Genomic DNA, 22305 nt, shown 5'->3' on the forward strand with positions numbered 1-22305 from the left:
ATATATATGTAATTGTTAAGCAGATATTTATATGTAATTGTTAAGCAAATATTATTATGTAATTTCATTTAGATGGAATATTAACAATTATTTAGTGTTGTTGTTTCAGTGTTGTTCACAATTGTAACAACCCCCACTGCAATGTCACCGCCACCATAACCGATGGCGTCGTCGCCCGAATATGGAACATTTCCGGGTTTAGTTACACTTCCTCTTACAGCCTTCATAAACCATGCTCATGCTAACATCCAGAGTCCAAAGTATTGCTGATTTCCATGCGTACCAAGCCTGTTCATTGTTTGCTATCTATCTGTTATAAACAATGCCACGTTTATATTGTCCACACCTCTTGCCTGCTGTTTACTTTTGGTTGGAAATGAAGTGGAAAGAAAGTATTTGCCACCTAAAGCACACAACACACCTTGTGAACTTGTTGAACAACATTCAGCAAATAGATTCCTTGAAATACCTGTTTAATAGTAACTGACATTGAAAGTGTGTATTAGTCAAATAATAATGTATATCAGTAAATGATTTAATCACAGCACTTGATCAACTTTTAAAAAACATTTTTATTTAAGTATCTATTTCAATATCCATAGGAGTCAAAATATGTAGAATTTTTTTTCCTATCACTTTTACTTGCATGTTGCATTTACAAATCTGTTTGGATGGCACAGTGTTTGAATCTTTCAGCTATAGTAAACAAGCAGATCTAATGAATGTTTTAATGAAAATTTATTCATTCATTTAATAATTTATTAACTATTAATCGGGAGTCAGACTAGAAATGACCAGAAAATGTTCCCCACAGTAGATGGGACACCAGTCCAAAACAGGGCACAATATACACATTCACACATTCATCCATAAATATAGGCAATAGAGCATAGCTTTTCCATCTACTACCCAGTAGAACTGGGTGCTTTACTAATTATTGCACCTAAAGTACAGTGATTTACTCAGCATAGAGGTGAAGCAGGGCATCTCATTTTTCATATTGATGTTGCACTGTGAAACCTTCAGGTTGACCAGTGTCAGGAGCTTGGTGAATTCCATAGTTGTGGCATGCTCTTTCAATGTTTCACATAACTTCTGAATGTAAAACGATCTGCATTCGACATCCTGAGAGGAATGGGATCCTATTCAGAAAAAAAGACATTAAGATCAGTGTTTAAATGCGATCACCAATAAATCACCAATGATTAAAAAAACTTACAAACAGGGCTACATATAAATGACTAAAAATGTACATATAAATGATAATGTTTTGGAATGTCTGGGCCTTCATAACACATTAATATGCATTTCACATATCCTTATATAAAGGTATTTATAGTTATTATTCCTGCAGTTTTTTCAGAAAATAAATGGGAGCAGATCTTTCAGGGAGATTCAGCTTTTGTTGGTTGGATGAGACAAATCTGTCCCAATGAAAGGAGCAGAACAGCCTGAAAAGATTTGAGAATTTAGGATTCAGGTATTAATTTTTCCAGCAAATAACAATTAGGGGTGAATTTTTGTTAAAAGATTGGGCCAGTCAGAAGTTAAAATGAATGTCTTAAGAAAACAAATGAGCTGATTTTATACCACTATTATAAAATTATCTAGAGCACAGGAAGGAAAGAAACATGTTGGACAGAAGAACAGTTGATAATCTGCAACACATTTAAAACAAAATTGATAGTAGAGCTGAATAAAAATGTGTTTAGACTGTTTTCTAGTTTTTTGCAAGGTAAAATTTGTTCAATGTTTTTCAACAAAGTCTCTTCCTTTCATTTTTTTTCACACTCACCCGGTGCTACAGAGTAGCACACAAGGAAATCTGCCCCTGCCGGAATGGTGTAGCTCTTAGCATCGCTGTCCTCTGCCATCATTCCGGTCGCAGCATTTTCAGATTCGCTGCCAGTGATTGTCTGTAGGTTTATGCATAAAGTAAGTATGTGTACATCTCTGAAAATATAAAGTTAAATCTTGATTTTCTGGCATATGTAATCAAATGACTTGTCTCTTATTGATATAATGTATTATATTAAACAACAAGTAGTGTTAGTGTTGTTAAATAACATCACAGTCACCAGGAAGATGAAAATCTTGGGTTTCCCTACAAGGCTCCTGCACTTATCCCCTCTAAAGTAATCCGTTATTTTCTTAATTTCAATCTAATCATCATAGGCTTTAATTTCTCCTTCATCCCCACGAGTTAGGAAAATGCAGGCAAAGCAGTCGGCATCTGCGTGGTTGTCTGAGGCAGCTGTGGTGAAAAAAGTTTACAACGTTGATGCAACATTAATAATAATTAATAAATCAGATCTAAGAACGTGTTGGTCTTTAACGAGATTGTACCTTTACGTATTTCCTCTAGCACCTCCGCTTTCCTTTGGTCATTGTAAGAGTTCACTTCAAACCCTAAAGCTTGAAATCTGAAATACAAGCACAAAATTGTGTTTATTTTATAGTTAATTTTGCTTGTAATTCCAGGTAGTTTGGCCTTTAAAGCTGAACCCAAATATTAATAAAATAAAATTGAGTATTTGAAAGTATACTTTGCTCTCAGGATACAACTGAGAACACACTTACAGCACAGGATGCTCAAAATGTTTATGTGCAAAGAGAAAACAGATATTCAGTATAAAATGTTCCAGAGATAAATCAATCATATTACTCAAAATATTTGTGACTGTGCACCTTTTTATGATATTGTCTCTGTCTTTATTTGTGCCATAGCGATCCTTAGATTTTACAAATGTTTCGTGATTGAAGATGAGCGCCTTGCCTCGCCTCGTGTGGTTCATCATGTACTCCTCAAGTCTAATGAAACGTAAAAGAACATAAAATAATTTTCATCTATACAACACTGATACAAGAGCTTAAAACTATTAAATGATGCTTAATTGTTTATTTTTTCGATGAATAGATAATATTTAAGGATGTCAGTTATAATAATACAGATGTATGCAGTTGTATAAAATACACTTCAGGCAACTGATTCTTGGACGATGATAGAAGTTGTAATAAAAAATATGAATAATGTTTATCTACTGGTTAGACACACTAACTAACTTTGCAAGCTGAAACTGCCACACCATGTTGATGCATACAAACAGAAATATATTACAATATTTCATTATTTTCTTTACCATCATTAAGTAATTAATCCAGGTCATGTTTGTGGAACACTTGGAGCAAATCTAAAGAACACTAGGTGCATACTGGGATACTGTAAGTATTGCATTGTATTTGTATCTCCATCTAAATTACAAGAATCATATAGTGAAACAGAAAATAAATGAATAATACAGTTTATAGAATATATTTTTTTTAAACGGTCAATCATCTGTTTTTTTCACTTACAAAAAACAAGAGTTTGCACATGTGAAATTTTGGAAGATTAAATACTTTTCTAAAATACTGAATTATTCAATATGGATAATTAAGCAGGTGTTTCGATTAAAGTGGATGATGAGTTTATAAACATATATGCATTATATAAATCATGTATATTCATACATTAAATATACAATTACTTATAACCTGAATAGCTGACACAATAGACTATTCTTATATGTTGTAATTGCACTGTATGTTGACTATATTAGCTGAAATATGATTATAAAAATGTTGGTAAGAGTATGACTGCAGTATACATGCCTTAAAAACAGTTCTCTAGTTAGAGAACACAATCGAAAAGAAATATAATAGTATCCTGGCAGTATTGTGACCCATATGTTCACAAGGCAAAAAAAAAACATTAGGTAAAAGAATGGAAGTTTTACCTTTTACTTTGTTCTCCAGTTCTGGACATTTTCTCTCTGTTGGCTATTTAAATGCAAAAATAAGAAAAATATGAAAAGGTAAAAGTCTTATCTGAGCTGGCAGTCCACTTCTTTAAAGCTTTAAAACGTCTAACGTTAAGGCTAACCTTTAAAAGACAATAGAACTTAAATTAAACTATACAAAAGTAAATACAACCTCAAAAAATGTGAAACTGAAGAGGAAAATTACGAACAAATGGAAACTGACTTGAAACCTCAAGTCAACTAAATTTTATGGGGAGGAGCTCCAGTACACATGACATGACATGTTTATCACAACCTTTACCATGCCAGTGTGAGAGAAGTGAATTTCATTTGTTAAAGCATAGCACCACCTACTGAACCTAATACCACCTAGAAAAGACCTGTCTCACTAATCCCACAAATTACTCACTAAACTCATACAGAGATAATAGTGTAAAAAAAAAAAATCTAATTGTTAGTTTTAAATTTTACTTATTGTACCTGCAACATATATTTGCTTTTGGACCAGTGGTAAGTCCAAAAAGCCCAATTCAGCCCAGAACATTTCATGTTCTCGATTACATAAATTCTTCTGTTAGATTAAAATTTGGATTAATCTTCCACAGATTGTTCATATAGACTATGATTTAGGCATTAACAAGAACTAGGTTATTTCTCAAATATTCCATGAATTAAATCGACCTGGTTTTAAATCACAGTTATTTTTGGTATGGTGTAGGGCAGACATGCCCAAAGTCCAGGCAAATGCGGCCCCTGTTCATATTTCCACTGTGCCGAAGCCTCTGTTATAAAATCAATAATATATGGTCCGCCAGTACTGTTGTCCACAGTATAATACACGCGTAAAAAAAAGCAATTTTATATTTCACCACAAGATGGCAGTAAACTTGTGGCCAAACTCTCGCGACCCCGTTTTGCGCCTGATCTGTTTCTTGCCCATTTCTAAAATGGTAACTGGAAGTAAGAAAAGGAAAGTTGGCAGCGAGTGCCGCCGTTTCCAGGACAAGTGGAAATCGGAATCTTTTTTTTTTACTGAGTTACGAAACCACTGTGTCTGCCTAATTTGCTAAGAGACTGTGGCTGTGTTCAAGGAGTTCAATATAAAGAGGCACTACCAGACGAAACATGCTAATTACGACAAGCTAACTGGTGAAAAACTGAAGCAACTTGAAGCAGGTTTAACGAATGAAAATACCACAAAGGCAAGCTATGAGGTGGGAACGCTGATTGCCAAACACTGCAACCCTTTTACTGACGGTGAATTTATTAAAGACTGTGTGATGAAAATGGTAGAGAACATTTGTCCTGAGAAAAAGCAACAGTTCGCCAATGTTTGCCGGCTCGTAGCACTGTGTCACTGAGGATTGAAGAAGTTTCATCTGATATTTAGAGACAGTTGGAGGCAAAAGGAGTGGAGTTTTAATTTTTTTCGTTAGCCTGCGACGAAAGCACGGATTCATCCGAAACCACTCAGTTACTGATTATTTTGAGAGGAGTGGACAGTGAAATGAACGTGAGTGAAGAGCTACTTGACCTCCAGAGCCTTAAGGACCAAACAAAAGGGACAGATTTATTTGATTCTGTTTGTTCCGCTGTTAAAAAAAACAACAACAAAAAAACACTTATATGACCAAATATGTTTATTGATCACCAAATGAATATTGGTGAACAGTTATACACTAAAATTTGGCACTTTACTGTTTCTTGGACCTAAAGTAGAGTTTTTTAGTCAGCATGGAGGTGAAGCAGGGCATCTGTTTTATATTATTAAAATCTCTCCCAAGTCTGGAAACCTTCATGTTGACCAGTGTTAAGATCTCAGTGAACTCCATAGTTGGGCCATGCTGCTTCAGCGTTTCACATAAATCCTGAATATAGAACGTTCCAGAGTTTGGATCGCGATATGAAAAGAATCCTGTTCAGAGTACAAAAGAAAATTAGTGTATAAATGTGACCATGATTACATTTACATGGTAATATAAATTATAAACAGACTTATGTAGATACAAGATTGAATTGCTATAACTGTTGTGTTTAAGTATTATTATATATTTTTTTTATTTGATGTAGCTCAGTGATCAGAACAACCAAGCTGCCACTGCTGGGAACTGCTGAAAGCTCATAGCCCTCAACTTGTATGAATAAGGTAATTGAAAGTTGCTATGGATAATGCTGTCTGTAAAATACCATAATTGTAAATGTTCCTAAACTAAGAGTTCATGACATATTCATTAGAATTTTTAGGGAATTTTGTGACAATAGAGCAGTTTATTTAGAGGCTTTATATTATACTTAACTTTCTGACTAAATCATAAATATAATTATGGTTTAAGCTTTAAATCTTTCCTTTAAATGTTTTTCTTCTCTTCTAAATTATTTACATTTATATATTAATCCAAAAAAATAAACTAAAATAATTTATTTTGAGAAAAAATTAAGTAAAATGTTATCAGTGTCAGCATGCATTTGAAGACATTTGACAATTCCTCAACCTCAGCTAGATTATTCAAGTAAAGAGTACTCTACTAGAGATGAGTGCTTTTTTTCTAATTGTTTAGTTGGTATTTTGACTTATTATTTACTTATATATCATTAACTTATTATTAGGTTATTTTTATTTCATTTCATTTATACCCACCCGGTGCTACAGAGTAGCACATGATGAAATCTGACCCTGCAGGGATAGTGCAGATGTTAGCTGCTTCCTCCACCACTTCGTCGTCATCACCATCCACTGCCATCATGCCGGTCACAGCATTTTCATGTTTCTCACCAGCACATGCCTGTAGGTTCAGACATACAGCAAGCATGAGTATATCTCTATAAGGTAAATCTTCATTTTTCTATATATGTAATGTTTTATTGATATACTTTAATGTACTAAAGGAAGAGCAGTGTTGTTGTTCACAGTCACCTGGAAGATGAAGATCTTGGGTTTCCCAACAAGGCTCTTACACTCATCCCCTCTGAATAAATGTGTTATTTCCTTAATTTCAATCTGATTATCAAATGCTTCAATTTTCCCTTCTTTCCCATGAGATAGGAATATGCAGACAAAGCAATCCGCATCTTTGTCTTTGAAACTTTAGCAAGCTGGGTTGTAGCTTCTGGGAGTCTGTAGTATTCACGGTGTACACGAATATCATGTCCCAAGAAGTCAGCAACTTGGTCCAATTCATTATTTTTCAAGTTAAGAATTTGAGAGAGAGTTGCAACATGTTTACGCAAATGTGTTGATCTAAGATGTTCTGGATTTTGAGCAACACTGGGATGCATAGAGTCTTAGGCAGTCCTGGCCCCTGTAATGACTTTGGCACTTAGGTCTAGCAAACAAGAAGCAGTTTTCATTCAGTACCTTACATTCCTTTCTTTTACTGAGCAACAGTGTCAGTGCATCCACCATGTGTGGTGTAAGAAGGACAACGACTTTTTACTAGCATTTTTGATACTTCCCCAGCACGTCTTTGATTAAACAAAATTATTCTTGCAAGGGTGGTTTTAGCAAGCTCTGCATAACTTTGTGTTGATGGCTCTTTGCTCATGTTTTCAAATGATGCATCAGCAGTTGTCTCAAGGTGTTTGTGAAGAACCTGAGACAATGGCTTGTTAAATTTTGCTTCATTTAGTGTGCTTAAAGCATTGTGGGAAATGAGCTCTGACCACTTTCTGGTATACAGTTTTTTAAATGTCTCTGTTGACTTGATTAGCTCTTCATCCTTCGCCATTAAAGCTCTACAATGCAAGATCTCACAAAGCTTTTGTAAAGTATGCCCCAATTTTAATGCTAGGCTTGGATTTTGGTAACAGTTCCTTTCTTTCTCATAGCCAGACAGAGTCTTGACAGCTTGAACAACATTTGGAAAGTTGGCAGGTTTTACAGCTTCCTCAAGGCTTTGTATGCAAGACTCACTGCGCAGAGTTAATAAAAATCTTCCAATTTCATGAAGCTTCTGACGAATATATTCATGCTTGGTGGTGTCATTTCCATGCTTATGGAAAAAAGACTGTGCTAGTTGAAGGATGCAAAAGTCATTTCGTACTAAAGAGGCAACCCCATCGTACTTCATTACACTGAGGAGCTTCCATACCCCTGGAGATATCTGTTGTGGAAATGCCATGGCTGCCAAACCCAAAACCCTGGTCCTACCCTGGTGTTTCCTGAGATTTCCTGGCTTTAAAGAACATCATCTTACATGCCGCCATAGGTCTTTACGAACAAACATCGTTTTGCAGTACATGCAATGCGTAAACTCTCTCTTCTTCTTACTTTGAGCATCCCAGTTTCTTTCTTTACCACATCAAAATTATGCTGATAGTTGCCCTTGTTTCTAAGTTTCTCGGGAAGTACTTTACGTTCTTTTGAGTTCTTTGGCAATGACAGTGCTTTTGCAACTTCACCTTCTGCCATATGTGTTTTCAAATGGCGAGAGATTTTTGACTGTGGTTTCCCACATATGTAACAGTAGTTTTCCTATTTTCTGAACAAGAAATTACAAATGACTGCAGACACTCATCAGCTATAGCCACTTTAGCTACCATTAATGATTCCTCAATATCTCCATATAGAACACTTTCACCAACTGCCTTTTCTACTTCCAAAAGAGTTTTGCTTGAAGGTGTACCAGGGACTGCATTTGGAAGATTTAAGCTGTCTGATCCTGCAACATTTGATTTTCTTTGGGCTTCTGACACTTGCTTAACCAGAACTTTCCCTGAAAATTTATCTGAGCATCGTGCAAAGCTTGCTTCATCAGACTCTGAATCAGTCAACTGTTCCTCATAGAGTAAATCAGCATCTTCACAAGATCCTTTTCTGGTCTTTAAACACACTTTGCCCTTGTTTGCAACATCAGGAATCTTGGGATGGATAGCCAACTCTACTGAACTCTCAGATTCCCTGCCTGAATCTGGTACATACTCCTCATCTGACAGTGACTCATCTTCATCAGAACTTATGCCCTAGTACCAGAAAACAAATTATTATAAATTTCTCTTTCAAATTGACTAAAGTTTATGAAACAATGTATAAATGTGCTTACCCGTGTTAGTGATTCGTTCCTCCAAGTTTAGCAAAGCAGAGCAGACTACAAGAGAGAGTGAACTAAATAAGCTAGAATGCAAGATTCTTAGACATAAAATAAAATGAAAACACTGGAGGCCAGAACCACTACCTTGAAACAGTGAACTATTTGGACAAACCATACCAGTTATAAATAAATTACCATATTAAAATATAAGGTTTATTACTGACCTTTGCATCTTGGGCCAATCTATTTGTGTGACACAGATCCAACACAGGCAGCACACTTGTTAATGCTCGAAACAGTTGCAAGTACCATTTTATGTTTACAATTCTGTGAAAAGTGTTACCAGAACAGCCAATTAACATCATAATCAAATCTATATGTTTAAGAACATATTCACAAATTAAACACAAATATAGTTAAAAAAAAAACCTCATTCTTAATTCACAGGGTTTACTCTTGACTATAAGAGGTATGTGTAAGCACTGAAAGCTGAGGTGATGAAATAGCAAGCAATATAAACCTGTAATTTTCTTTTTGTTTAAGAACTGTTTTGCTTATTGTAAGATACAGTACATACCTAAAAATATAAACCAATAATAATATTTAACAGAACTTCTTATGACAAAAATAATGTCTATCAGGCAACCTTACTGTCATTTCACAAAGTTCTTTTGAATCCTGTTCCTTAGGCTTAGATTGGTCCTTTATGATGGTAATCTGAAAATAGGCAAAACAAAGTGCTTTTATAAAGACCTGTCCAGGGATATTTTAATGGCTAATACCTCCCTTTAGGCTGGACACAAACAAATAAGATATTCAAACCATTTTTGGTTTAAACATACATTTAGCTTAACTAATGTTTAAAATTTACCCTCACATTCTACTGACTATCTGATGTATAGACAGCAGCAAAATATTGAAGTATTCCAAAAATCAGTGTAAAACATGGCTGTAGTGTCTTCTTAGCCAGGTTAACACATTTAAGGACTATCATTTCGACATAATTAAAAATATGTATATATTTTTTTTTACATAATCTTTTCTGCCTCTTTATTGATTTACAACAATATAATTAACACCCAGCAATAACAATAATGGCTTAACTATACTATAATATTTGGGTCACTTTTGTACTCATAATATACAATCACCCAGGTCATATCTGCTATGTGGTGCTTCTATAACAAACCCTTACCTCAGAGGGATGAGAATGTACAATAGTAAGTAAGTCTACATCTATCAGATGCAAATTTAAGAGAAATTGATTTAATAAAGTATATGGTGCTCATACAATAACTTTATAAATTGAAGTCCATCGAGACAGACACTATACACACAGCTGCTGATGTACATTGCCTATCACATTACAACAAGGTACAACACATCTGCACCAATGTGTCACAAATCACACAAAACTACAATGTGTGCATGGAGAGGTGAAACAATACCCCCAAATAGAGGTGAATGTGAACATTAATGGACAGACATACTTACTCACTGTGGCCATTGTTGAAACTCTACCGGTGGATGTGATTTTGGGACGTGACGTACCGGTATTACCAGAACTGGTACAAGCAATCTGAAAGGAAGAACGATCAAGTCCAGCTAACGTCCAGCTAGCATGTCCAGTTGTCACTCGGGCCCGGAGGGATTTCCTCTCCGCTCCATCACCATCCCTAAGATCATAAATGCTCTCATTCAGCTGTTCTCTCAGGTGGAAATCCCGGAAGAGATCCTCATGGACCAAGGGACCAACTTCACCTTAAAGCTGATAAGACAGTTACACCGACAGCTGGGTATCACCGCTATCAAGACCAGTCCATACCACCCGCAGATAGATGGACTGGTGGAGCGCTTCAATAAAACGCTCAAAAGCATGCTGCGGAAATTTGTGTCGGAAACTGGAAGGGACTGGGATAAATGGCTACCCTTCTTGCTATTTGCCTACCGGGAGGTGCCACAAGCATCGACTGGCTTCTCACCTTTCGAGCTCCTGTATGGTTGGCAGGTCCAAGGACCTCTGGATCTCATCCGGAGAAACTGGGAGGACCCTTGTTCAGAAAAGAAGGCTGAGAAGGGCATAGTCAAGTACATCCTAGAGATGAGGGATCGACTTGAGAACTACAGGAAGCTGGCAGAGGAGAACCACCAAAAGGCCCAGAAGACGTGGTATGACCAGCAAACCTGTTCCAGAGAGCTACGACCAGGTCAATAGGTACTGTTGTTGCTGCCAACGTCCACGAGTAAGCTCCTTATGAAGTGGCAGGTGCCCTACAGTGTGGTACGATGGATGGGGCAGATGACGTACGAAATCTATCATCCTGACAAAGGCAAGGCGACACAAACATACCATATTAACCTGCTGAAGGAGTGGAAAGAGCCTCCCAGCGAAAAGGCAGAACCAGTACTGCTCATTCAAAAGGTGGAGGAAAATCAGGAGGAGGATCACCCGGACAGTCTAGTGTGAAGGCACAACCAGCAGAAGTAGACCCGGGCCACCTGGAGGCACCCAAACAAGCTGAGCTGCAAGCGTTTTTTGGTCGATAACCGGCGTTGTTTCGTCAGAGGCCTGGATGGACCGACCTGGTACACCACAAGATCTGCCTGACAAATAAAACCCCATCTCGACAGAGACCGTATTGGGTACATGAGAGGCTGGTGGCACCGCTGAAAGCAGAAGTCAAGACTATGCTGGAGATGGGAGTAATCGGGCCGTCAAGTAGTGAATGGAGTAGTCATCATACCGAAGAAGGACAACACCCTCTGCATCTGCATTGACTTCCGTCGAATAAACTCCCAGTCCCAGTTCGACGCGTACCCGATGCCACGCATTGACGATCTGCTGGAAAAGATCAGGGGAGCCAAATACTTGACCACCTTAGACCTGTGTAAGGCCTATTGGCAGGTGCCTCTGGAAAAGACTTCCAGACCTTACACAGCGTTCAGGACCCAACTAGGACTTTTCCAGTTCACGGTTCTTCCCTTCGGCCTACACGGGGCACCAGCAACATTCCAAAGGTTGATGGACCAGGTGCTGCAAGGCGGGAAAGAATGGTCGGCCGCGTATCTGGACGATGTGGTGGTCCATAGCGAGACCTGGGCTGATCACCTGAGCCACCTAGAACAGACCCTGAGGAGGATCCAGGAGGCGGGCCTGACACTGAACGTGGCCAAATGTGCGTGGGCCAAGGCTGAGGCAGACTACCTGGGTCTTACGCAATCCAGACTTAAAGCAGTTCACCGTCCAGGTTGATGCATCTTCGGTGGACATTGGAGCAGTCTTGTCCCAGGGTGAGGAAGGCAACCAGAGGCCAGTCGCCTTCCTGAGTCGGAAACTGCCACGTGAAACCCAGTACTCCACCATTGAGAAAGAATGCCTGGCAATAAAATGGGCCCTGGAGAGCCTGAAGTATTACCTGCTAGGAAGATAATTCATCCTGGAAACAGACCACAAAGCATTAACTTGGATCCACACCATGATGACCACAATGCTCGAGTGACCAGGTGGTACTTCTCCTTGCCAGCCATACCACTTCAGAATCGGACATCGTCCAGTGAAGCAGAACTGCTCATAAATATTTCTAAATTTAAAGATTTGAGTGCTAGTTTTTCCTGGGATGATCTGTATGAGCAACATGATGCTGAAAGAGTATGAATATTATTATTAGCTCTAGTTTTAATAAATGTTTTCCAGTTAGTAGCTCTGTAAAGAAAATCAATTAGCACTTTATAAGCCTTGGTATACAGTTAGCTTACAAAAGATGTTGAGGCCTAAGAACAAACTCCATAAAAAATATGTTTTAAATCCTACACCTCTCACCTTTGGGGTTTATAAATCCTACAGAAATAAATATAATTATTCTAGTAGATGTGCAAAAAAACTATATTTTAGTGAAAAATTTAAGAGGTGTTCAAATGATATTAAAACCACATGGAAAGAAACCAGGTGCTGCAAAAAGAGAAGATTACTTCAAAGCTACCTTCAGATTTTGTGGATGGTGACAGTTTTTTTATAATCCATTTGATAAAGCTCAAAAATTTTATGAATTTTTTGTTGACATTGGTCAAACATTGGCTAATAATATTCCTGCTGGTAGTGGCAAACCTTTGGATTATTAATCAGGATATTTTCCTATTATTTCTATCTTTAAGCCACCTTAAATTGTAGAAATAAGTGAAATTATTGACGAATTAAAGATATCTTTAGCTGGACATGATATTTCTGTATTTCTTGTCAAACAGGTCAAATATGGCTTTCATGATTTTTCATGTAAGTGGTTGAAAAATTATATAGCTAATAGAAGACAGTTTGTTTGCATTAATGGTTGCTATTCAAATACAGCAGGATTACTCTGTGGGGTTCCCCAGGGGTCCATTCTTGGACCCTTACTATTTCTTATATATATATATATATATATATATATATATATATATATATATATATATATATATATATATATATATATATATATGATTTATCGAATGTTTCAAATAGTAATGTTTCCAGTAATGTTTCCAGATGATACAACCTTCATTTTCTCTCACTCAAATTTAAATGTATTGATTAAGAGTGTAAATGATAGTTTAATTGCTTATGCTAATTGGTTTAATTTAAATAAATTATCTCTAAACTTAAAAAAATCTAACTATTATTTTTAGTGGAAAAATTTTTTACCCGAAGGACTTAGCAAAAATTACAATTGAGTCTATTGAGTTGCATCAAGTGTCAACTGCAAAATTCTTGGGAGTTTTCGTTGATGAGAATTTGAGTTGGAAGGAACAAGCTGATTATGTAAGTAGGAAGATACATACATCTACTGGCATAATAAGCAGGGTTAGGAGTGTCTTTTTACTCTCTATTATAGTTTGGCCGAGCACTTTTCATATTAATCTTCATAAAATGTTTTCCCTTCAGAAACGCTTTGTTAGGATTGCAACCCGATCTAATGTATATACTTCATCGGCTTCTCTATTTAAAAAACTTTAGATTCTTACTGTTTGTGATATCAACATTTCTCAAATTTGTGTTTTTATTTATAAAATATATTCGGGTGAAGGTAACATTTCAGAGCAATTTACAGGGTATTTTAAAGTAAATTCTCTTTAAAGTAAAAAAAACTCGTCAATGTGCAGATTTTCATTTCCCAGAAATTCTAACTTGTAGAGGTCAATACTCTATACGATTTAGGGGTATTAAATTATGGAATAATTTCTCTCATTTAGTAGAAAAATATTCTTTTTTAAAAAGTTATAAAAGATATATAAAAAATTATTTTATTGCTGCTTTGTAATTGTGCTTTTGTTTATTGATTTTTTTTATGAACTTTATGTATTCTATATAGTTTTTGAAGTATATTATTATTATTATTTTTTTTTCCTTCTTCTTTTTAATTTTATATTTAGTTTAGTTTTGTTGTTGCCTTTTAGGTGGAGGCTTTAAATAAGCCCCTCGGGTTTTTTGCCTCTCCCTGCACAATATTTGGATTGTATTCTTGTATATTGTTTATATTTGTGCAAAATAAATAAATAAATAAATAAATAAATAAAAGTGAAGTCCCTCGAGACCATGTTTCTGTCAGACACAATACACACAGCTGCTGATGTACATTGCCTATCACATTACAACAAGGTCCCCATATACCCAGTGCACTGCTAAACCATGTCTGTTACATACACACACCGATAAACACAAAACATGTACAGTAACTCACTAAAGCCCTGATATACCATGTATTTGTTAAACACACTGACACACACACTAACACTCCTTTGGTGGAGGACTCTTACATGATAGTCCATGAATGTCCTTATTAGACACAGTGTTCTCATAAAACAGTTCTCAGTCATACACGCAGACTTACTCAATCCTAATCACAGCACCTAAACTGCACATAAAATCTCAGTCATTTTGATCTCAAGACATGGTTTCAGTGCAAGGAGCAGTTCACAGTGTTCACCCTTGCAGTGAATCCCTCCCAGTGACTAAAGAGACAATACCTTCTGATAAAAACTTACTGAAACAATGCCAAGTACCTGCAACATTTTGGGAATAATTAATCAGAATATGATTTTTATAAATTACCTTTTCTGACTCTTCTCTTGGATCAGCAGCGTCCAACTCATCTAATGCATTCCCCTGCACTGCTGTCACGTCTTTCATATTTTCAGCTACATTCTAAAAACAGAAACAAGATCTCAGTGAACTCCATAGTTGGGCCATGCTGCTTCAGCGTTTTACATAAATCCTGAATATAGAACGTTCCAGAGTTTGGATCGCGATATGAAAAGATTCCTGTTCAGAGAAGAAAAGAAAATTAGTGTATAAATGTAACCATCATTACATTTACATGGTAATATAAAGTATAAACAGACTTATGTAGATACAAGATCGAATTGCTATAACTGTTGTGTTCAAGTCTTATTATATATATTTTTTTATTTGAGGTTTGGGGAAGATGTAGCTCAGTGATCAGAACAACCAAGCTGCCACTGCTGAGAACTGCTAAAAGCTCATAGCCCTCAACTTGTATGAATAAGATAATTGGAAGTTGCTATGGATAATGCTGTCTGTAAAATACCATAAATGTAAATGTTCCTACACTAAGAGTTCATGACATATTCATTAAAATCTTTAGGGAATTTTGTGAAAATAGAGCAGTTTATTTAGAGGCTTTATATTATACTTAACTTTCTGATTAAATTTTAAATATAATTATGGCTTGAGCTTCAAATCTTTACTATAAATGTTTTTCTTATCTTCTAAATTATTTACATTTATATATTAATCTAAGTAAATTAAATTAAATACATTTATTTAAAAAAAAAAAATCCATAAGTAAAATGTTATCAGTGTCAGCATGCATTTAAAGCATGACAATTCCTCAACCTCAGCTACATTATTCAAGTAGAGAGCAAGCATGAGTATATCTCTATAAGTTAAATCTTCATTTTTCTATATATTTAATGTTTTATTGATATACTGTAATGTACTAAAGGAAGAGCAGTGTTGTTGTTCACAGTCACCTGAAAGATGAAGATCTTGGACGTCCCAACAAGGCTCTTACACTCATCCCCTCTGAATAAATCTGTTATTTCCTTAATTTCAATCTGATTATCAAATGCTTCAATTTTCCCTTCTTTCCCATGAGATAGGAATATGCAGACAAAGCAATCCGCATTTTTGTGGTTGGCTGCAGCAGCTATGGTTAAATAGGTTAATAAAGTTTCTGCAACAAAATGTATAGTAAACAAGTCAATTCTCTAAAAACCTTTCAAGATTATACCTTCACGTAGTTTCTCTTGCACCACTGCCACTTTTTTGTCATTGTAAGATTGTACTTCAAACCCTAATTCTGGAAATCTAAAAAATAAAAATGGAAAGTGGTTATGGGTAAAGTGAACAGAGACATACAGGAGGCTAAAAATATCTATGTAAACACACACACACACACACACACACACACCAAAAGCAGATATCTAGTCAGTATAGCAGAATTTAGAGATCTAGAATAGATAACTGTTTTAAATGTTTGTGAGTGCGCACCTTTGTGTGAGGTTGTCTCTGTCTATATCGGTACCTCTGCGCTCTGATAAACGTTCAGATTTTTCAAAAGTTTTTTGGTTGAAGATTAGTGCCAAGCCACGCCTCTTCTGGTTCATCTTGTACTCGTCAAGTTTGCTGGAAATTAAAAGAATATACTATTTTTTTAATACAAAATTGTTTAATTAATAAATAAATTATAAATAATTATATATATTATCCATCCATCATTAGTAACCATTATCATACTACATTCACCAAAGTAGACTATACAACAGCCCACTACAGTGTAATTAGAGAGAAACAGCATAGCGTTCATGGTAATATCACACAAACATGCACACAAACACACACTATATAATAAATGTATTAGTTTTACCTTTCACTTTGCACACTTGTCCCAGACATTGTCTCTCTTAGAGGTGCTTCAAACACAATAAATCAAATGTAAACACTTCCTGTAGTTGCTCCATATTTAAAAAATCCAATTTACTTTTTTGTAGTGGAAGTCTAACATTGAAGTTACATTACAGTTTTTCTCAATTGCTAAAACACTAATCCCTATTGTCGGAACCAAATGCTCAGTTCTTCTGACCATGTTCTTGTCCATGGTGTGAGCATGAGGGAGGCTGGACAAAGGGTACAACCAAACATCAGTAGATTCACTGTGTCCACCATAATCCGAAGATTTAGAGAAGCGAACAGGTAATTACCTTTTTTGACATTATATTACAGTATATAAATATTGACAGCAATTACTGTATGACATACTATATACTGTACCACAGTATACTGTAAGTAAATATATGTTTCAGTACATCACTGTACCAATCTACTGTAGTAGTGTCATGGAGGGTTGGTCTAACTGTTTGTAGGCCTAGTATTCCATGTATATGTTTTGTAACTCCATGTTCTCTTTTTGTAGAATTGAAAGACTGCCACATGGGGGTGGGAGAACAGGTATGTTCTCCCCACACCAAGAGATATGGTCCGTGAGAACAATACTATTAAACTGAGTGAAATTCAGCACAAGATCATTGAGGACCATGTACATTTTGAGGGTATCAACAGTGTAAGCCTCTCTACTGTTGATCGTGTCCTCAACCGCAACAGACTGCGCATGAGAACAGCTATATAGAGTGCCCTTTGATCGCGACTCAGACAGAGTCAAAGAGCAAAGATTCCAGTATGTACAGTTTGGCATATATCCAGACACATTCAATGTTGATTACTCTAAGTAGTGATTTACTGTAGTGGCCTAAATCACTTTTTCCGTATCACTTACAAAACTATATCTATTTCTACAGAGGGTTCTTCAACTGGATGCAATGGAAAGACCCCATGAATACGTGTACATGGATGAAGCTGCGTTTAATCTCACCAAATCTCACTCAATCACACGCGAGATTCTCTGTTAGGGCAGCAGGATGAGCATCCCATCTATGTTGTTGTTGTTTGGGACAATGTGAGTTTTCACAGAGCCCTCCAGGTTAGAGAGTGGTTCAATATGAACCAAGGTTTTATCAATCTTTGCCTTCCACCGTACTCCCCTTTCCTAAACCCCATTGAGGAATTCTTCTCCTCATGGCGGTGGAAGGTATATGAACGCCAACCTTACACCAGGGTACATCTCCTGCAAGCCATGGGACTTGCCTGTGGTGACATAGGTGTGGAGGCATGCCAAGCCTGAATACAGCATGCCAGGGTTTTTTTCCCCCGTTGCCTGGCCAGACAAAATGTGGCCTGTGATGTGGATAAAGTCCTGTGGCCTGACCCAGTACGGAGACATGATGCTGTGGCTGAGTAATGCACTTATTTGTATATTTTTGTACTTTATTTTTACATGGGCTTACTGTACACAGGTGGCAAACGCATAAGATTTCTGTATTGTTTTTTTGTACAAGTGCAAAATGAACAGTTTTTTTTTGTTTTGCAACATGCATTTAGCCTACAGTGAACCATGATTTGACAACATTGTTCAGTTTTGAGCACAGATGGAACTGTTTTGAGGTGAAAGTTTGGTTTTGCAAGAAGAGTCTGCGGTTTTGTGAATGTAGCTTAAGAATTGGGTTTTGTGTTCACAGTTTAGAGAAAAGGAGAGCAGCTTTCAAGAAATGTGTCTTAGCAATCGAGAAAAACTGTAAATATACATTTGAAATGTAAATGGAACATACACAATACAAAACTGTAAATAATTTTGACCAAATGTAAAAAAGACTCACCTAGAGTTTTCCAATAAACGAACAAACAATACTGTGGAATAATGGACTGCTTATATCAGCAGCAAATTATTTATTTATTAGTCTTACCACTCCCATCAGTCACTTCATTCTCCAGTTGCAGGGGTGGCCAACCCGCATGCGGCTCTTTGCCTGGTTTCATGCGGCTCTTACGTTCATATTGAAGTTTGTGTTTCTGTTTTTTTTTTTTTTTATATGCGTGTTCGCTTCGCTTAAGTTCAATATGGCAACTGGAAGTAAGAAAAGGAAATTTGACAGCGAGTGAAGAAGTTTCATCTGATATTAAGAGACAGTTGGAGGCAAAAGGAGTGGAGTTTGAATTTTTTTTCGCACGGATGCATCCGACACCGCTCAGTTACTGATTTTTTTGAGACTGTACAGTGAAATGAATGTGAGTGAAGAGCTACTTGACCTCCAGAGCCTTAAGGACCAAACAAGAGGGACGGATTTATTTGATTCTGTTTGTTCCGCCGTAGATGACATAAAACTACAGTGGAATAAAATCACAGGGATTATTACGGATGGCGCACCTGCCATGGTTGGTGAGCACAGTGGATTATCAACTCTGGTGTGTAACAAAGTCAGCGAAGAAGGAAGTCAAGCTATAAAACTCCATTGTTCACCAACAAGTTCTATGTGCCAAACATCTGAAATATGATCACGTTATAAAACTGGTGATAAAGGCTATTAATTATATACGCTCCAAAGCCCTGTGCCACTGTCAGTTTCTACTTGACATTCACACTGAATACGGAGATGTTGTGTATCACACTGATGTAAGATGGCTCAGTCGGGGGTCTGAACTGCATAGTTTATACTCTCTTTAAGAGGAAATTAGACAATTCTTGGCAAAAAGGGACAACCGATGCCAGAACTAACCGATCCTGTTTGGCTGGCTGATTTTGGATTCGACATAACCCGACATCTGAACGCCCTGAACTCGAGCCTTCAGAGGCAAAATGAAGTGGTAAGTAGGGCTGGGGTATATGGCCTAAAAAAAAATCCCAGATTTTTTCACAAAAAAATCCGATTTGCGATTTAAATCGATTTTTTTTCCCTGCTTAAAATCGATCTGCATATGACAAAGAAAATGTTCAAAAAAAGTTTTAACTTTATTAAATTAACTTTAATTACCCTTCTGGGATTTCAACCCACTTTGGGTTAAAGTGCAATTAGAAACAACTTTGCAAAGTTGTAAATTGTGAAAATAGAACATAACAACATAAAATGTAACAACATAAATCTTTGTCATCATACAAAAATTAAGTTTTCTTTAAGCACAAGTTTAACATCTTGCTATTCAGAAGATCGGAGGTAGTTTTAACAAAGTGCAAACAAAACATTCAACAGCATTAAATATCAGTGCATGATAGCACAAGGTGCATATTTGTTTTGCAGTTTGAACATACTTTTTTTTCTTTTAAACATTCTTAGCTAGGAATACAAGCCTGTCTACTAACTCTGGCTTGAGGCATGCACGTTGGCATGTAACAATGCCACCCCCACACTAAAAACTCTCTCTAAAGGGGGCACTCGTTGCTGGGACAGAGAGGTTTTTTTTTGCCAGTCTACTTAGTTTTGGAAAATTCGGTTGGTGGCGCTTCCACCACTCAAGGGGATCTGTGTCTGGGTCTACCTCAGGGGTAAATAAGTAAGTCGTCAACTCAGTCTCTATCTTTACTGCCTCTAACTGGTGGGGAGATGCCACTGGTGTATTCTTTTTGAAGAAGGCTGCTAAAGTCATCTTTTTCTTGGGTGGAGGCTGTGCTTCTACTTGGCGCACCTGCACTGCTGGGCCAGGCTGCTGTGGTGTACTGCTGTTGGCAGTAGCAGGTAGAGACATGAGCTCAGCCTTAGCGACAGCCCTTTTTTTGACTTGTCCCACTTTGTCCTGGTCAATGTAGGTTGTGCGGAACCTTGGGCCCTCAGTGAGGACAAGGTCCAAGAGTTCATCCTTCACAGGGTCGCTGTATTTGTCGTCAAGGTACTGCATCATGTTTCTTTTTATTGTTTTAGTGAGCTCTGTGTCTTCCTCCTCTGGCTGTAGGAGACTGGTTTTGAACAGATTTGTGGAAATATATATTGGTTTAATACAATGGATTAACGACATCATGCATTAATTTGGCTGTTGTTCACGTGTCTTTTGTGAATGTACATCACTTGAATGCATAGCCATTAGACTCTTACCTATAGCATTGTGCAATCTGCGTCCAAAGCACTGGAGGTTGGGCCACTCGTTGTCATTCAGAGCTTTGATCATGTTGGTGCCGCTGTCTGTAGTCATACAGGTTAGTCGGTCTTCAACGAGGTTCCAAGAGCTCAGAGCATCTTTTAGCCCCTGGCCAATTATTTCCCCTTTGTGGTCGTCAGAAAAGTACGCCGTTTGGAGGCAGACGCCACGCAGAGTCCAGTCGTCGAAGTGCACCATTAAACTCATATAGGGCTGCATCGTTCGACTGAACTATAAATTTGCTGTGGCGGAGTAAAATTCAATTCAATTCAATTCATTTTTATTTGTATAGCGCTTTTAACAATGAACATTGTCTCAAAGCAGCTTTACACAGATAATGTGGTGATTAAACATAAATATGTTCTTTGTAAGTATGTTTGTCCCTGATGAGCAACTGTGGCAAGGAAAAACTCCCCGAGATGGCATAAGGAAGAAACCTTGAGAGGAACCAGACTCAAGAGGGAACCCATCCTCATCTGGGTTGCACCAAATGTCCATTTGAAGCAGATATACAATGTTGTGGGGTACAGTGATGATGATCAGAAGCAAACTGCACTCCCGAGTCAGTGCAGCAGACCGCCGACACCAACTACAGTCCAATCCGTCCTCAAAGCACCCGTTCTACTCCGAATTAAGAGACCGTCCGAGCTGCACAGAAGTGTGAAGATCCAAGGAGGGAGAGGGGCAGGAACAGTGGTCACTGGAGCCTCAGGAGCATGTTTAACTCGACCGAAAGAGAGAGAGAGAGAGAGAGAGAGAGAGAGAGAGAGGGTGACGGGAAGAGAAGGATATGGATTATTAAGTGTAACTATTGGTGTACGAAAGTTAATGTCACTGTGCAGTTTGGACTCCGGCAAGACTCGCTATGGCAGCATAACTAAAAGGGAGAACCAGAAGGTAACACAGACATGAGGGATCTCTGGGATAAGAGACGACCCACCACACCACCGTCAACAAACCTGAGTGAGCGTGTGAATGTGAGGGGCGACAGCATACAAATATACCAGTTCACCAAACACTCTATATCCATGTTCCCTCCAGATCTGTGCCTTTACCTAAGAGAAATCTACTGATAAAAGGCTTGACTAAATAAATACGTTTTCAACCTCGACTTGAACACTGAGACTGTGTCTGAGTCCCGAACACTGATTGGAAGGCTGTTCCATAACTGTGGGGCTTTATAAGAGAAAGATCTGCCCCCTGCTGTAGTCTTCATTATTTGAGGAACCAACAGATAGCCAGCACCTTTTGATCTAAGTAGGCGTGGAGGATCATACTGGTACAGAAGTTCACTCAGATACTGCGGTGCGAGACCATTGAGTGCTTTATACGTCAGTAGTAATATTTTATAGTCAATGCGAGATTTGATTGGGAGCCAGTGTAGACTGATTAAAACAGGGGTGATGTGGTCATATTTCCTAGATCTAGTGAGGACCCTTGCTGCTGCATTCTGGATTAACTGAAGCTT

At 37.4% G+C, this 22305-nt stretch overlaps 3 protein-coding genes and 1 pseudogene across 4 annotated transcripts; all 4 read right to left on the minus strand.

Moving 5' to 3' along the window:
* Positions 1-552: 552 nt before the first annotated feature.
* Positions 553-4542, minus strand: LOC124398446 (annotated as a pseudogene).
* A 777-nt stretch (positions 4543-5319) lies between these two features.
* Positions 5320-6610, minus strand: LOC124398494 (caspase-6-like). Its single transcript, XM_046868763.1, has 2 exons — positions 6439-6610; positions 5320-5715 (listed from the first exon to the last, which is right to left on the minus strand). Exons 1-2 carry the CDS (start codon positions 6608-6610, stop codon positions 5495-5497), a joined length of 393 nt encoding a protein of 130 aa, XP_046724719.1. The 3' UTR covers positions 5320-5494.
* Positions 6611-14614: 8004 nt separating this feature from the next.
* LOC124398482 (caspase-6-like) lies at positions 14615-17213 on the minus strand. Its single transcript, XM_046868724.1, has 5 exons — positions 16747-17213; positions 16371-16505; positions 16111-16187; positions 15851-16026; positions 14615-15002 (listed from the first exon to the last, which is right to left on the minus strand). The coding sequence occupies exons 1-5, from the start codon at positions 16773-16775 to the stop codon at positions 14781-14783; spliced, it is 639 nt and encodes a 212-aa protein (XP_046724680.1). The 5' UTR covers positions 16776-17213; the 3' UTR covers positions 14615-14780.
* Positions 17214-19852: 2639 nt separating this feature from the next.
* On the minus strand, positions 19853-21131 carry LOC124398485 (transposable element Hobo transposase). Of its 2 annotated transcripts, none has more exons than XM_046868740.1 (2): positions 20795-21131; positions 19853-20658 (listed from the first exon to the last, which is right to left on the minus strand). In XM_046868740.1, the coding sequence occupies exon 2, from the start codon at positions 20601-20603 to the stop codon at positions 20115-20117; it is 489 nt and encodes a 162-aa protein (XP_046724696.1). In that variant the 5' UTR covers positions 20604-20658; positions 20795-21131; the 3' UTR covers positions 19853-20114. Both variants share the same exon structure in this region, with proteins under 2 accessions (XP_046724696.1, XP_046724705.1).
* Between the last annotated feature and the right edge of the window lie 1174 nt (positions 21132-22305).

Source organism: Silurus meridionalis, chromosome 2 (assembly GCF_014805685.1).
Source record: "Silurus meridionalis isolate SWU-2019-XX chromosome 2, ASM1480568v1, whole genome shotgun sequence".
Classification (NCBI taxonomy): Eukaryota; Metazoa; Chordata; class Actinopteri; order Siluriformes; family Siluridae; genus Silurus; species Silurus meridionalis.

Excerpts from the sequence above, each read along its gene's own strand:
- LOC124398485 (XM_046868740.1), bottom strand. The coding sequence starts at position 20,603 with ATGATGCAGTACCTTGACGACAAATACAGCGACCCTGTGAAGGATGAA.
- LOC124398482 (XM_046868724.1), bottom strand. The coding sequence starts at position 16,775 with ATGTCTGGGACAAGTGTGCAAAGTGAAAG. Across the intron at positions 16,506-16,746 it reads ACAAGTGTGCAAAGTGAAAG|CAAACTTGACGAGTACAAGA; the intron begins GTAAAACTAATA and ends TTTAATTTCCAG. Across the intron at positions 16,188-16,370 it reads AGAGACAACCTCACACAAAG|ATTTCCAGAATTAGGGTTTG; the intron begins GTGCGCACTCAC and ends TTTATTTTTTAG.
- LOC124398494 (XM_046868763.1), bottom strand. The coding sequence starts at position 6,610 with ATGCTTGCTGTATGTCTGAACCTACAGGCATGTGCTGGTGAGAAACAT. Across the intron at positions 5,716-6,438 it reads GTGCTACTCTGTAGCACCGG|GATTCTTTTCATATCGCGAT; the intron begins GTGGGTATAAAT and ends TACTCTGAACAG.